The sequence below is a fragment of the Nicotiana tomentosiformis genome, chromosome 2 (genome assembly GCF_000390325.3).
Source record: "Nicotiana tomentosiformis chromosome 2, ASM39032v3, whole genome shotgun sequence".
In the NCBI taxonomy this organism is placed as follows: Eukaryota; Viridiplantae; Streptophyta; class Magnoliopsida; order Solanales; family Solanaceae; genus Nicotiana; species Nicotiana tomentosiformis.
Window position 1 is genome coordinate 60,616,761 of NC_090813.1, and position 17,611 is coordinate 60,634,371.

Sequence of the window (17,611 nt, forward strand, 5' to 3'; positions counted from 1 at the left end):
ATTCCGCTCTGTCTTTGACTCACTCATTTGCCAGGATAACAACTGCTTATGACACCCATCAAGTGTTCGAAAATATACCCTATAGGTTTACCTTGCCCATGGATTCAGGAAATGCCGCAAATTTACTCAATATTTGCCGGTATGTAATCCTTTTAAAGTTAATCTTTACCAACTATGCCTTCTTTCGATATATTTTTAGCCTTTTAAATGTTAAATCCTTTAAGTTTTAACAATTCAGTTGAGCACATGATTTACTTTTCTTTTTAGGTTGATAGATAGTAGTTTAAACGAACAAAAGGCCGTAAAAAATTCAATTTGACCTTTCTCCATTCGTATTTGAGGTACGCTCTGGAAGATTCTTAACTGTTAGCTGCCATTGACAATTGATCTAGAGCTTGTGAAGAGAGAAGACTAGGCTCAAAAAAGAGATGAGAAACGAGAATTGTTTCATTGAAGTGGCTGAAGAAGCAAAAATGAAATTGTCTTACTGCTGTCCTAAGAGTACGGATATTTAAGTTGGTTAGTTATTACAATAATAATTAACTATAGTTAAGTATCAGCTTGTTAATCAATCCTTCAACACTCTCCCTCAAGTTGATGGCTGGAACACATTCTTCAATCCTAATTGATTCAACAGATACTCATGTTGTGCTTTTCCCAGACTCTTAGTATGCAGGTCTGCGAGTTGATCTTCAGTATGTACATATTTAGTTTTCAACATTCCTTAATAAAGTTTTTCCCATACAAAGTGACAATCAATGTTAATATATTTTGTTCTCTCATGAAAGATTGAATTTGCAGCAATTTGAATTGCTGCCTTACTATCACACACTAGCTTCACAGGCAGACTAACTTTGACTCCTAGTTCTGCATATAACCCTATTAACCAAGTGATCTCTGTTGCACAGGAAGCCATGCTTCTGAATTCTGCTTCAGCTGAGCCTCTGAAGACAGTGCTTTGCTTCTTGGATTTTCAGGACACCAGGGCATTTCCAAACTTCACTAGATAACCAGTTACTGATCTTCTTGTCTGTACACAAGCTCCCCAATCAGAATCACAGTAGGCAATCAGATTCTTTGAGTCTTCTGCAGGCATAAGAAATTCCAAACCAGGTATCTCCTTTATATATCTCACTACTCTTGATGCTGCCTCCATATGGGAGGTTTTAGGACAATGCATAAATTAACTCAAGACCTGTACTACAAAGGAGATATCATGCCTGGTCATACTTAGATATAGCAGTTTTCCAACAAGTCTTTGATAGATACTAGGATCCCTTAGCACTTCATCAGTAGTGGCATTTCCTTCCGTGAAGGACAGATCATATTCTACAGTGGTCAACTTTTGGTTGAGCTCCATAGGTGTGCTAGCTGGCTTTGCTGCACTGAGACCTACTTCAGAGATTAACTCTAAAGCATATTTCCTTTGACTCATTATGATCCCCTTATTTTACCTTGCAAATTCAATTCCTAGAAAGAACTTTAGTTCTCCCAGGTCATTCATTTTGAACCTGCCTTGAAGATCTGACCTTGTATCACATAGCAGCTTATGATTATTGCTAGTAATTAGAAGATCATCTACATACACCAGAACGATCACAATATCATCCCTAACTCTTCTGATAAACAGGGAATAGTCATAGTGACTCTATTGAAACCCCATGTGTACCAGTGCTTCTGTAAGCTTTAGATTCCATTGCTTAGGTGCTTTCTTAAGGCCATACAAGGACTTTTGGAGTTTGCAGAACTTCTGAGACTCCCCATGTCTAGAAAACCCCTCAGGCAAAATTATGTACACTTCTTCATCTAGGTCACCATTGAGAAAAGCATTATATACATCCATTCGATAGATGTACCAATGCTTTGAGGCAGCAACAACAATAACAGATCTCATTGTGACCATCTTAGCCACTTGTGAGAATGTTTCTCCGTTGTCCAACCCTTCACTTTGACTATAACCCTTAGCCACTAGTCGAACCTTGAACCTTTCAACTTTACCTGTAGCCTTGTACTTGATCCTGAACACCCACCTACAACCAATGGGTATTTTACCAGGAGGTAGGTCTACAATAGACCATGTATTGCTATCTCAATACAAGCTGCATGGCTTCTATCCACTAGGATCAGATGCAGCTTCCTTGAAAGAAGTTGGTTCTGAAGCTGCTACGTAGGCTAAGATTGCTTGTCTATAAGCAGGGGAAAGACGAGTATATTCCACATGTGTAGAGATACGAAGGTTGCACTTGGTTCCTTTAGTCCTTGTTACATAGTCTTGTAGCCAAATATGAGGCTTACTTGGTCTGGAAGATAGTTCATCATTAACTGCATCAGAAGAAGGAATTTCAGCAGCATGCTCAGAGTAGTTAAGTGCAACAGTAGGCTCAAAATTATCAAGTGTTTGCATATGCTCTTATTGTGAAGGAATTGCAGTTGCATCAGATGTTTGATGTAACTCAATGTCTGAGAAGTTATCAGTCTTTGAATCCAAGGATGATGATGTTGGAATAACTGGTACTGTAGAATTCTCATGAACCATAATTGGGAGAGTAAATCCAAGACAAGAAACACATGATTGTCATATGACTTGACATATTTGAAAGGAAAAACATCTTCCTTGAATATTACATTTATGCTCACTAGAAAGGTTTTTTAGTGCAGTTCATACAAGAGATAGCCCTTTTGTGTTGAAGAGTATCCCATAAGAACAACAGGAACAACCTTAGGTGAGAACTTGTCTAGTACTTTGGGAGTGGCAGCATAACACATACAACCAATGGCTCTCAAGTGGGACAGAGAAGGAGAATGCAAATAAAGCATCTCAAAAGGTGATTTGTAGTCAACCACTTTAGAAGGAAGTCATTTCAGTAGATATACAACAGTAGTAACACATTCACCCCAAAACCTTAAGGGAACATATTTAGAATGGTTCTATGTTTTCTTTCTACAACTCCATTCTGTTGGGTGTATATACACATGTACTTTCATGCATAATAGCAAGACTAGACAAAAGACTTTTGAAATCAGTACTAAAAAACTCACTTCCATTATCAGTTCTCAGAGTTTTTACAGTTGTGGAAAATATATTTTGAACTTGAACAAGGAATTTTTTAGCACAACATAAGCTTCAGACTTAGAGGTTAACAGAAAGATCCAAGTATATCTACTATAGTCATCTACTATAGTGACAAAGAATATTCTTCCATCATGAGTAGGAAATCTGTAAGGCCCCCAAATGTTACAGTGAACTAATTCAAAAATAGACTTAGTGACAATATTACTAAGCTGTAAAGGAAGTTTGGTTTGCTTGACTAATGGACGCACAGTACAATGGTGACTTTCACTAGTAGTCATCTTATTTAACTTGTCTACTATTCTTATTATATCTAAGGGAGCATGTCCCAATCTTCTGTGCCACAAACAGCTTGAGCTTGCAAGAGTAGGAGCAGTAGTTGTATATGCACTTTTATTTGAAATTTGAGCTAAAAATTATTCTAACATACCTCCTTTGAGCACATAAAGTCCATGTTGCTCTCTACCAATCCCCTTCACCTGACTACTGTAAATATCCTGAAAAATATAAAAGTCAGGAAAGAAGCCTACCATACACTTTAGTTCCTTGGTGAGTTGTGGGAGACTGAGAGTAAATTGAACTTAAAGTCTAGAATGTAGAGTACATTAGAAATCTTCTGATTATCCAACACAGATATACTTCATGTGTGTGAAATTGACATTGTATTACCATTAGGGAGATGAACCATGTTTTTTTTTCTATTGTAGGAAGTGACTTATGTGTTTGTAGTAACTCAAGACTGGAGGTCATGTGATTTGAGGCTCCAGTGTCAATTATCCAGTCACTATTGACCCACTGAGACACAAATGTATTCACATGATTTAGAATACCGGCAACAGCTATTTTGCTAGATGAGCTAGAGCCTTCTGCATTTCCTTTGGAGAGCATCTGAACAATCTTCTAGTATTGCTCCTGCATGAAAAAGGGTTGTGTCTGTGTCATTTGTGGTGTCACAGGATTAGCTGAGATGAATCCCTTTTGTTGATGAGACCCAGGGTTCAGTTGATTTGCACAGCTGATGTGCTATTCCTCAACTGCAAAGATTGGATTACCTACAAAATTAGCATAGATTCCAGGTGCACTTCCTTTCTTTTTAGACTTGAAGTCTGGTGGATATCCTATTAGCTTGAAGCAATTTTCTTTGGTATGCCCTTTGTAATGACAGTATTCACACTGAACATTGTTCTTCTTTTGCCTGTAGCCTCCACTTGTGACATTTGGACCTTTATTACTATACAGAGCAGTGCCCTCTAGACCTTCTTTAAGCTGTGTAACCTGAGTCATGCTTACCAGATTTCTTTGAATCTCTTGATCAATAAGTAGTGAGTAAGCCTTGTTAATAGTAGGCACTAGATTCATCATCATAATTTGACTTCTTGACTGTGCATTGGAGTCATTCTGTGATGACCCAAAATATCATCTTTAAATTTAATAAGTAATTCTATATTCTAAGACATCGAAAAGCACTATTTATTATTCCTCGACTTGCGTGCATATTCCGTAAAATATTTTAGAAAGTTTTTATGTGAAAAATGGATTAAAATATGAAATAGAGCCTTAAAACTCAATTAAGTTGACTTTGGTCAATATTTTGAGCAAACTGACCCGGATCAGTATTTTGACAGTTCCGATAGGTCCGTATCGTGATTTGGGACTTGGGCGTATGCCCGAAATTTAATTTGGAGGTCCCTAACTCAAGTTATGACCATATAACGGAAGCTAGTAATTTAAAGGCTAAAGATTTTCAAGTTTGACCACAGGGTTGACTTTTTGATATCGGAGTCGGAATCCAATTATGGAAATTTGAATAGCTCCGTTATGTCATTTAGGACTTGTGTGCCAAATTTGAAGTCATTCCGGATTCATTTAATATGTTTTGGCACGAGATTTACAAAATGAAAAGTTTAAAACTCAAAGTTTGAATCGGGGTATGAATTATAATTTTAGCGTTGTTTGATGTGATTTTAGACCCCGAGTAAGTCCGTATTATGTTACGGGACTTGTTGGTATATTCAGATGGGGTCCCGAGTACTTCGAGTGTGATTTGAATCGAAATCGGAACAAGAATGGGACTTAAGCAAAATCTGAAATTTGGCCTTCTGGTGTAAACGCACCTGCGGATTTTTGTCCGCAGGTGCGAGCTCGCAGAAGTGAGCCTTCCATCGCAGATGCGCCCAGGCGTGGCTGGGCAAAGGTCCGCAAGTGCGAAAACTTGCACGCACCTGCGCGTCCGCAGAAGCGGACTGTTCGATCGTAGGGGCGGAAGGCAGCGCAAGTGCGCATTTTTCCTCCATAGATGCGAGGCCTCGCCTGGCAGCCCCACTTTGCAAATGCGAAAATATAGCCCGCAGATACAAAAATGCTGGGTAGAATACATAAAATCGGGCATTAACCATTTTTACTCATTTTTGAGTTTTAAGTCTCGGATTTTGGCGATTCCAAAGGGGAGTTTCACGACTTTGAATTGGATTTGACGCTTTTGGAGACAAATTCAAAAGGAAAAGTTGTGGTCGAATAATTTATTAGAATTTGCAAAGCGAGGTAAGTGTCGCGGTTAACCTTGACTTGAGAGAATAGAACCCTTAAACTATTTGTTATGTGAAATGCATATGAACGACGTATAGGCGAGGTGACGAGTCTCTATACGTCGTCAAATTAATTGTTTGCATAATTACTTGAAAAATCATAAATCTTTTTAAATCATGAATTAATTATTATAATAATTGTTTCTCTCCTATTCTTTGTCAAATATTAATTCTTGAATTCCTGCATTAATTGTTACATGCTATTTGAATTATGTGTCTTAATTGTTATTTGACATTTAGCATATTAAATATTAAACTGTCTATTTTCTCCCTGATTTCCATAATAATTTGCTATTTGTCATTGTTTGTTTTATAATTAAATCATAATTATTGTATGCTTGTTATCTTATAATTTTATCTTAATTGTTGCATTTATTGGAGAAATTTCTTCTATAAGAATTTGTAAATGAATATATTGGAGGAGCGGGTTGCACGCCACAACAGAATTGATTGAAATAGATATATTGGAGGATCGGGTTGCACACCGCAACATGCTTATTAAAAGTCCATATTGGAGGATCGGCTTGCACGCCGCAACATACTTATTAAAAGTCCATGATGGAGGATCGGGTTGCATGCCGCAATAGACTTATTTAAAAGTCGATATACATTTATATATATTGGGGGATCGGGTTGTACGCCGCAACAGACTTGATTAAAATGAATATATTAGAGGAGCGGGTTGCACGCCGCAACAGAATTGAATATGAATATATTGTGAGAGCGGGTTGCACGCTACAACGGAAATTGATGGAAATGATAATTGGTTATGACTGCTGAGTTGGTTTCAATTATTATAAATGAGTTACCTTATTTATTTCTATTATTTATTGTTATTACTAATATTGCGTACAGGTTAATGTAAGTGACCCGCTTTAGCCTCGTCACTACTTCGTCGAGGTTAGGCTCAGCACTTACCAGTACATGGGGTCGGTTGTACTGATACTACACTCTGCACTTCTTGTGCAGATTTCAGAGTTGGCCCCAGCGGCATACCATAGACTTGCTCGAATTTCAGCTACTCAGAGGAGACTTGAGGTATAACTGCACAACGTCCGCAGTTCTGAAGTCCCCATCTACTTTACTTTAGATGTGTGTTTATTTTCAGATAGCTTTATTTTATTCAAGCCCTTATTTGTATTATTCTAGAAGCTCGTGCACTTGTGACACTAATTCTGGGATGGTATTTAGACACCGTTGTTTTTATGGATTATTCACTATATTTCAGACTTTACTTCCGTAATTGTTCTTTGTTATCAATAAATTTAAAAATTATTTTAAAAATGGATAATATTATTCTAACATTGGCTTGGCTAGCAAGTGAAATGTTAGGCGCCATCATGGTCCGAAGGTGGGAATTTCGGGTCATGACAGTTGGTATCAGATCATTAGGTTATATAGGTCTCATGAGTCACGAGCAAGCTTAGTAGAGTCTGAAGGATCGGTACGGATACGTCTATACTTATCTATCAAAGGCTATGAGGTTTAGGAACAATATCACTTCTTTCTTATTCTGTTGTGCGGTTTTATTCTATCATCGATGATTGAACCATTCTACTCTTATTCTCTCACAGATGGTGAGAACATGTAATACCTCTACCGATGGAAAGGGTCCAAAACCCCCGGTGGCAACTATGGCCAGGGGTAGAGGTCGAGGCCGAGGTCGTGCTAGAGGTCGAGGTAGAGGCCGAGGTAGAGCTCAGTCCAGAGCTCGAGCAGCTGCACCTGTTGTAGGACCTCAGGTGGACCTTCAGGAGGAGGTTCCAGTTCAAGATGTACCAGTTGGACCAGTTCAGGTCCCGAAAGAATTCATAGCCACTCTAGTGCTTCAGGACGCTCTAGTCCGGTTAGTGAGTCTTATGGAGGGCGTGGCCCAGAATGGTACATTTCAATGGCACCAGCCATTTCACAGGCTAGGGGAGGAGCACAAACTCCCACTACTCCCGCTCCGGAGCAGATATCTCCCCAGAATCAGGCTCCAGCAGCCCCGCCAGTTGGGGTAGTTCATCCAGTTGTTGCGGCACAGACTGGTGATAGGCCCGCCATGTCTTTTGAGGCCTTATTGAGACTGGATAAGTTTACTAAGCTCTTTCCAGTTTACTTCAGTGTTACACCTTCTCAGGACCCACAGGATTATCTTGAACGCTGCCACGAGGTGCTGCGAAACATGGGTATAGTTGAGACCAATGGGGTTGATTTTGCTGTATTTCAGATGACGGGTTCCGCCAAGAGGTGGAGGAGAGATTATACATTGACCAGAACAGTTTGATCACCTGCACTTACCTGGGAGCAATTCTCTCAGCTATTTCTAGAGAAGTTGCTCCATATCACACTAAGAGAGGAATTCGGCAAGCAATTTGAGCGTCTACAGCAGGGTAGTATGACTGTTATTCAGTATGAGTCCCGTTTTGTGGATTTGGCCCGTCATGCTCTCCTTTTACTACCTACGAAGGAAGAGAGAGTGAGAAGGTTTATTGAGGGACTCACTCACCCTATCAGGCTTCTGATGGCCAAGGAGACCGGAAGTGAGATTTCTTTTCAGGTGGCTGCTAATGTTGCGAGGAGAATCGAGATGGTTCTTGCACTGGAGAGAATGCAGAGGTCTGATAAGATGCCTCGTTAGTTCGGTGATTTCAGTGGTGCCTCGTCTGGAGGCAGGGGTAATTTTGGTAGGGGTCATCCTCCCAGACCGTTTCATTCAGCACTTTATGCATCTCACGGTGCTTCAGGGAGTCACGGTTCTACTATGCCTTACTATGGGTAGGCAGCATTCAGTGAACATTCAGCTCCTATCAGTGCACCGCTACTCTAGAGTTACTACAATGATTATCTGGCCCATTTGGGTCAGCTTCAGCTTCAGCAGCCACGGCATTAGGATGGGTGTTATGAGTGTGGGAACATTGGTCACATCAGGAGGTATTACCCTAGATTGGCGAGTAACAGATCTCGACATGATTCACGTGCCATCATACTGGCACCGATTGCTTCACCGCCTGCTCAGCCAGCTAGAGGTAGGGGTCAGGCAGCTAGAGGTGGAGGTCAGGCCATTAGAGGTAGAGGTCAGGCCATTAGAGGTGGAGGTCAGACTGTTAGAGGTGGAGGCCAGCTAGTTAGAGGTCGTCCTAGAGACGCAGTTCAGAGTGGTGGGGCTCAACCCCGATTTTATGCTTTTCCAGCTAGGCATGAGGCCGAGTTATCTGATGCTGTGATCACAGGTATTATCCCACTTTGCCATAGAGATGTTTCAGTTCTATTTGATCCAGGATCTACTTATTCCTATGTGTCCTCCTATTTTGCTTCATATTTGTCTGTGCCTTGTGATTCTTTGAGTGTTTCTGTGTGTGTATCTACACTGGTAGGAGACTCTATTGTAGTAGATCATGTCTATCATTTGTGTGTGGTTACTATTGATAATCTTGAGACTAGTGTGGATCTTCTACCTCTTGATATGGTAGATTTTGATGTCATCTTGGGTATGGATTGGTTGTCCCATTATCATGCTATATTGGATTGTCATTCCAAGACAGTGACCCTAGCTATGCCGGGGTTACCTCAGTTATAGTGGAAAGGAACTCCTAGTCATTCTGCCAGCAGGGTTATTTCTTATATGAAAGCTCGGCGTATGGTAGAGAAAGGGTGTTTAGCCTATATGGCTTATATTCGCGATCCCAATACGGATATTCCTTCTATGGCCTCAGTACCAGTTATTCGTGAATTTCCAGAAGTATTTCCTGCAGATCTACCGGGGATGCCACCCGACAGAGATATTGACTTCTGTATTGATTTGGCTCCGGGCACTCAGCCCATTTCTATTCCACCATACCGTATGGCCCCGTCGGAGTTAAAAGAATTGAAAGAGCAGTTACAAGACTTGCTTGATCAGGGATTCATTAGACCCAGTATCTCGCCCTGTGGTGCACCGGCACTATTTGTAAAGAAGAAAGATGGCTCTATGCGAATGTGTATAGATTATCGACAGTTGAATAAGGCCACTATCAAAAACAAATATCCGCTACCAAGAATTGAAGACTAATTTGATCAGCTTCAGGGTACCAAGGTGTTTTCAAAGATCGATTTGAGGTCTGGTTACCATCAGTTAAAGATTAGGGCATCTGATATCCCTAAGACAGCTTTTCGGACTCGGTATGGATATTACGTATTCCTAGTGATATCATTTGGGTTGACAAATGCCCCAGCAACATTTATGGATTTAATGAATCGAGTGTTCAAGCCCTATTTGGATTTTTTTGTGGTTGTATTCATTGATGATATCTTGATTTACTCCAGCAGTCGAGAGAAGCATGAGCAACATCTTCGGAGTGTGCTTCATACTTTGAAGAATAATCAGTTATATGCCAAATTTTCAAAATGTGAGTTGTGGTTAGACTCAATTGCCTTTTTGGGGCATGTTGTATCGACAGAAGGCATAAAGATGGATCCTAAGAAGGTTGAGGCTATTCAGAATTGGCCTAGACCTACTTCAGTTACAAAGATCCGGAGTTTTCAGGGTTTGGCAGGTTATTGTCGTCGGTTCGTGGAAGGGTTTTCAGCTATATCAAGCTCATTGACCAGACTAACCCAGAAAGGTGTCCCATTCAGATGGTCAGACGAGTGTGAGTTGAGCTTTCAGAAGCTCAAGACCGCTTTGACTACGACGCCAGTATTGGTATTACCCAGAGGTTCAGGATCATATACGGTACATTGTGATGCATATCACATTGGGCTTGGTGCAGTATTAATGCAAGATGGAAAGGTGATTGCATATGTGTCGCGGCAGTTGAAAGTTCATGAGAAGAATTATCCTGTTCATGACTTAGAACTGGCAGCCATTGTTCATGCGCTGAAGATTTGGAGGCATTACCTCTACGGTGTCTCATGTGAGGTATTTACTGATCATTGTAGCCTTCAGTATCTGTTCAAACAAAGAGATCTTAATTTGAGGCAGAGAAGATGGTTGGAGTTGTTGAAAGACTATGATATTACCATTTTGTATCACCCTAGAAAGGCCAATATGGTGGCCGATGCTTTGAGTAGAAAGGCTGTGAGTATGGGCAGTCTTGCGTATATTCTGGTTGGTGAGAGGCCATTAGCTGCAGATGTTCAGACTTTGGCTAATCAGTTCGTGAGGTTAGATGTTTCAGAACCTAGTCGGGTTCTAGCTTGCACAGTCGCTCGGTCTTCTTTATATGAGCGCATCAATGAGAGGCAGTATGATGATCCTCATTTACTTGTCCTTAAGGACACGGTGTGGTACGGTGATGCCAAACAGGTTGCTGTGGGGGAAGATGGAGTTCTACGAATGCAGGGTCATATTTGTGTGCCTAATGTTGACGGGCTTCGTGAATTAATTCTTGAAGAGACACACAGTTCCAGATATTCTATTCATCCAGGTACCGCCAAAATGTATCAATATTTGCGGCAACATTATTGGTGGAGGAGAATGAAAAAGGATATAGTTGCATATGTAGCTCGGTGTCTGAATTGCTAGTAAGTTAAGTACGAGCATCAGAGACTTGGTGGTTTGCTTCAGAAGTTAGAAATTCCTGAGTGGAAGTGGTAGCGTATCACTATGGATTTTGTTGTTGGGCTCCCACGGACTCAGAGAAAATTTGACGCAGTTTGGGTCATTGTGGACAGGTTGACCAAGTTAGCACATTTCATTCCAGTGGCAGTTACCTATTCTTCAGAGAGGTTAGCTGAAATTTACATTCGTGAGATTGTCAGCCTTCACGGTGTGCCTGTGTCTATTATTTTAGATCGAGGTACACAGTTTACCTCACACTTCTGGAGGGATGTACAACATGAATTAGGCACGCGGGTTGAGTTGAGTACAATATTTCATCCACAGACAGATGGACAGTCAGAGCGCACCATTAAGATATTGGAATATATGCTTCGCGCTTGTGTTATTGACCAGTCGAGTATTCAAATGGCTCCATATGACGCATTATACGGAAGGCGATGCCGATCACCATTTGGTTGGTTTGAACCGGGAGAGGCTCGGTTGTTGGGTACCGATTAGGTACAGGATGTTTTGGATAAGGTCAAAGTTATTCAAGATCGACTTCGTACAGCTAAATCTAGACAAAAGAGTTATGCCGACCGTAAGGTTCGTGATATTACATTCATGGTTGGAGAAAGAATATTGCTATGGGTTTCACCTATGAAAGGTGTAATGAGGTTCGGAAAGAAGGGCAAGATGAGCCCTAGGTATATTGGACCCTTTGAAATTCTTGAAAGGGTGGGTGAAGTAGCCTACAGGCTTGCATTACCACCTAGTTTATCAGCAGTTCATCCAGTGTTCCATGTGTCTATGCTCCGGAAATATCATGGTGATCCATCCCATGTGTTAAATTTCAGCTCAGTCCAATTGGACAAAGATTTGACTTACGAGGAGGAGCCAGTGGCTATTTTAGCTCGGCAGGTCCGTTAGTTGAGGTCTAAGAGTTATCCTTCAGTTCAGGTATAATGGAGAGGTCAACCGATTGAGGCAGCTATCTGGGAGTCCGAGTCGGACATACAGAGCAAATATCCACACTTATTCACCAGCTCATGTACTTTTTCTAACTCCGATCGAGGATGAACGTTTGTTTTAGAGGTGGATAATGTGATGACCCAAAATATCATCTTTAAATTTAATAAGTAATTCTGTGTTCTAAGATACCGAAAAGCACTATTTATCATTCCTCGACTTGCGTGCGCATTCCATAAAATATTTTGGAAAGTTTTTATGTGAAAAATGGATTAAAATGTGAAATAGAGCCTTAAAACTCAATTGAGTTGACTTTGGTCAATATTTTGAGCAAACTGACCCGGATCAGTGTTTTGACAGTTTCGATAGGTCCGTATCGTGATTTGGGACTTGGGCGTATGCCCGAAATTTAATTTGGAGGTCCCTAGCTCAAGTTATGACCATATAACAGAAACTAGTAATTTAAAGGCTAAAGATTTTCAAGTTTGACCACGGGGTTGACTTTTTGATATCGGAGTCGGAATCTAATTTTGGAAATTTGAATAGCTCCGTTATGTCATTTAGGACTTGTGTGCCAAATTTGAAGTCATTCCGGATTCATTTAATATGTTTTGGCACGAGATTTGCAAATTGAAAAGTTTAAAACTCAAAATTTGAATCGGGGTATGAATTATAATTTCAGCGTTGTTTGATGTGATTTTAGACCCCGAGTAAGTCCGTATTATGTTACGGGACTTGTTGGTATATTCGGATGGGGTTCCGAGTACTTCGAATGTGATTTGAATCGAAATCGGAACAAGAATGGGACTTAAGCAAAATCTGAAATTTGGCCTTCTGGTGTAGACGCACCTACGGATTTTTGACCGCAGTTGCGAGCTCGCAGAAGTGAGCCTTCCATCGCAGATGCGCCCAGGCGTGGCTGGGCAAAAGTCCGCAGGTGCGGAAACTTGCACGCACCTGTGCATCCGCAGAAGCTGACTGTTCGATCGCAGGAGCCGAAGGCAGCGCATGTGCGCATTATTCCTCCGCAGATGCGAGGCCTCGCCTGGGAGCCCCACTTCGCAAATGCGAGGCCGCAGGTACGAAAATATAGCCCACAGATGCGAAAATGCTGGGCAGAATACATAAAATCAGGTCTAAACTATTTTTACGCATTTTTGAGTTTTAAGTCTCGGATTGTGGCAATTCCAAAGGAGATTTTCACGACTTTGAATTGGATTTGACGCTTTTGGAGACAAATTCAAAAGGAAAAGCTGTGGTCGAATAATTTATTAGAATTTACAAAGCAAGGTAAGTGTCGTGGTTAACCTTGCCTTGAGGGAATAGAACCCTTAAACTATTTGTTATGTCAAATACATGTGAACAACGTATAGGCGAGGTGACGAGTGTCTATACGTCGTCAAATTAATTGTTTGCATAATTACTTGAAAAATCATAAATTATTTTAAATCATGAATTAATTATTATAATAATTGTTTCTCTCCTATTCTTTGTTAAATATTAATTCTTGAATTCCTGCATTAATTGTTACATGCTATTTGAATTATGTGTCTTAATTGTTATTTGACATTTAGCATATTAAATATCAAACTGCCTATTTTCTCCCTGATTTTCATAATAATTTGCTATTTGTCATTATTTGTTTCATAATTAAATCATAATTATTGTATGCTTGTTGTCTTATAATTTTATATTAATTGTTGTATTTATTGGAGAAATTTCTTCTATAAGAATTTGTAAATAAATATATTGGAGTAGCGGGTTGCACGCCGCAACAGAATTGATTGAAATGGATATATTGGAGGATCGGGTTGCACGCCGCAATAAACTTATTAAAAGTCCATATTAGAGGATTAGAGGATCGGGTTGCACGCCGTAACAGACATATTAAAAGTCCATATTGGAGGATCGGGTTGCACGCCGCAATAGACTTATTAAAAGTCCGTGTTGGAGGATCGGATTACACGCCGTAACAGACTTATTTAAAAGTCGATATATATATATATATATTGGGGGATCGGGTTGTGCACCATAATAGACTTGATTAAAATGAATATATTGGAGGAGCGGGTTGCACGCCGTAACAGAATTGAATATGAATATATTGTGAGAGTTAGTTGCACGCTACAACGGAAATTGATGGAAATGATAATTGGTTATGACTGCTGAGTTAACTTCAATTATTATAAATGAGTTACCTGATTTATTTCTATTATTTGTTGTTGTTACTAATATTGCGTACAGGTTAATGTAAGTGACTCACCTTAGCCTCATCACTACTTCGTCGAGGTTAGACTCAGCACTTACCAGTACAAGGGGTCGGTTGTACTGATACTACACTCTGCACTTCTTGTACAGATTTCGGAGTTGGTCCCAGTGGCGTACCATAGACTTGCTCGGATTTCAGCTACTCAAAGGAGACTTGAGGTATAACTGCACGACGTCCGCAGTTCTGAAGTCCCCATCTACTTTACTTTAGCTGTGTGTTTATTTCCTGACAGTTTTATTTTATTCAGGCCCTTATTTGTATTATTCTAGAAGTTCGAGCACTTGTGACACCAATTCTGGGATGGTATTTAGACACCGTTGTTATTATGGATTATTCACTATATTTCAGACTTTACTTCCGAAATTATTCTTTGTTATTAATAAATTTAAAAATTATTTTAAAATGGATAATATTATTCTAACGGCACTACTAGAAATCCAGTAAAAACCGACCAAAGTTGGTCGATAATGGCCAATAACCGACCAAAATGCGAGCATTTACGTGGGGACGGTATTTTAGAGGTCGGAAAGGAATACCGACCAAAGTTGGTCGGAAATTACCGACCAACTTTGGTTGGTAAATTAAATTCAAAAAAAAAATAGACCAAAGTTGGTCGGTATTTTAATTATGTAATCAAAAGATTCACTATCTGGGAATCGAACCAGGGTCTGTACTGTGGCAGGATACTATTTTACCACTAGACCATTGGTGCATTTTGTTTTAAGACTGTCTTTTATTTGATTTATACTCTTTAATTGTATTTTCGCACGAAAATAACCGACCAAAGTTGGTCGATTTTATTAAAAAGTAAAATTACCAACCAAAGTTGGTCGGTTTATTTAAATGACCGGCCGAATTAACCGACCAATTTTGGTCCATTTTTTAATATTAATTTTTATTTATTTTAATTAAAAAACCAACCAAAGTTGGTCAGTTTCTTGAAAAATAAATTTCGCGGGACTCAAAAATAGTTTCCCGCATTTTTGCGCCTAGTTGGTCGGTCGACCTTGGTCGATTTTTGCGGAATTTCTAGTCGTGCGTTGGCTTGCCTAGCAAGTGAAATGTTAGGCGCCATCATGATCCGAAGGTGGGAATTTAGGGTCGTGACACATTCAAACCAGTGAGAAACTGCAGCAGTCTCTGAGCCTCAAAGTGCTGAGCATATTGTTTAGAGTCAGGACATAGACAACTTGGGCATGGCATTAGAGCATCAAACTCATCACACAAATCTCTTAGCTTTGAGAAGTAGTCTGCTATAGTCATGGTTCCTTGAGTCAGATTGTGCATTTCTCTATGAAGAAACAATACTCTAGAGCCATTCACTTTGTCAAATCTCTCTTTTAGATCTTCCCACACTTTGTGAGCACTAGATGCATATAGTACACTACTCAGCAAACCAGTCCTAACATCATTCATTATCCACCACAAAACAACAACATTAACCTTTTCCCACAAATCATGAAGCTCCGGTTCAAACTTTGATTTTGGAAACCTTCCATCGACAAAACCTAACTTACTTTTATCTAACAAACTAATCCTCAGAGCACGACTCTACAAGGCATAGTTATCAGACCCAGTCAATTGAATGGAGACTAGAGAACTACCTGGTGTGTCAGTTGGCTGTAAGTACAGTGGGTGATTATGATCGATAGAGGGGAACAACGAACCTGTTGGAGCAGAATTGCCAAAAATGCCATTAGCTGCTGTACTACCTGTTGTATTGTCATCTTCAGTACCAATCGCCATTGTTGACTGCAGCTTTAGAGAAAATTACAAACCCTACCTTCGATTTGAGATCACTCTAAGACAATTCTGCACCTAATTCTGCAGAATTGAAGTAATCTAGAAGCAGAGGAGAGAATTGCAGAATGGCCTAGATCATTGTCGGTGGATCTGATACCATGTTAGCTGCCATGGACAATTTATCTAGAGCTTGAGAAAAGAGAAGACTAGGCTCAGCGAAAGAGATGAGAAACGAGAACTGTTTTATTGAAGTGGCCGAAGAAGCAAAAATAAAATTGTCTTAATGCTATCCTAAGAGTACAAATATGTCACGACCCAAAATCCAACTAGTCGTGATGGCACCTAACCCAACCCGTTAGGTAAGCCAGCTAACAACTATCCAATCCAATAAAATTTAATAAGACAATCAAGTGAAATAAAATATCTAAATCTTATTCATTCCCCAAGGACTGGTAGTACAAATCATGAGCTTCTAAGATTAGAATTTATAAAGCTGGTATGAAATAAATACATCATCTGTTCGAAATGTACATAAACAGATTTTCTTTATAAATCTAAGGCTACCATGAACAAGAGGCAGCTACGATCGGAACACGGCTACATCTCCAAATTCAGCTCCCGTCGATCACAGCAACATCAACATCCAATATTTGCACGCAAGGTACAGAAGTGTAATATGAGTAAAACTGATCCCATGTACTCAATAAGTAACAAACCTAACCTTAGGTTGAAAGTAGTGACGAGCTGGGACAAAGGTCAAAGTACAACACCAATAGCCAAATAACAGTTCATAACAAAATAATAAAAGTGATAACAGAAGTAAACAAGAGATATATTGCTCAGATCGTTCACAATTCCGGAAAATAGGCATGTTTTTCACATATAACAGTGAAAACCCAAATCTTTTACCGAAAACACCAAAATATGGGTAAATTTGTAAAATCGTGATTTTCCCTTCCAAAACTTTTCAACATGTAAATGTTTCATTATCAATTGACATGAGAAAAAGTACATCTCTATGGCTACATGTCAATGTGTATGAGAAGTCATGAATGATGTGATACCGTACAACATGAGGAAAAATGCGTCTCTATGCTTGTATGTCGAGTGTGCATGGCAGTGCAGTGCAACACAGTGATAAAACCATATGCATACTCTCAGATTATCAACTCACTCAACCCTCCCAGTCACTCAGTCACTCAGTCCTCCTAATCGCTCGGCACTCGCACTCAGTAGGTACATGCGCTCACTGGGGGTGTGTACAGACTCCGGAGGAGCTCCTTCAGCCTAAGCGCTATAATCCGCACGGATAACTCACGTGTTATAATATCAATATCTGGATTTGCACGGACAACTCATGTGCCATAGTATCAATATCTGGATCCGCACGGACAACTCACATGCTGCACGGACAATTCACGTGCTATAGTATCAATAACCTCACAATCAGGCCCTCGGCCTCACTTAGTCAT

General features: G+C 40.0%; 2 protein-coding genes across 2 annotated transcripts; both read right to left on the minus strand.

Moving 5' to 3' along the window:
* Nucleotides 1-973: 973 nt before the first annotated feature.
* On the minus strand, nt 974-1,435 carry LOC138904901 (uncharacterized mitochondrial protein AtMg00810-like). Its single transcript, XM_070193397.1, has 2 exons — nt 1,231-1,435; nt 974-1,146 (listed from the first exon to the last, which is right to left on the minus strand). Exons 1-2 carry the CDS (start codon nt 1,433-1,435, stop codon nt 974-976), a joined length of 378 nt encoding a protein of 125 aa, XP_070049498.1.
* Nucleotides 1,436-15,491: 14,056 nt separating this feature from the next.
* On the minus strand, nt 15,492-16,142 carry LOC138904902 (uncharacterized). Its single transcript, XM_070193398.1, has 2 exons — nt 16,001-16,142; nt 15,492-15,919 (listed from the first exon to the last, which is right to left on the minus strand). The coding sequence occupies exons 1-2, from the start codon at nt 16,140-16,142 to the stop codon at nt 15,492-15,494; spliced, it is 570 nt and encodes a 189-aa protein (XP_070049499.1).
* Between the last annotated feature and the right edge of the window lie 1,469 nt (nt 16,143-17,611).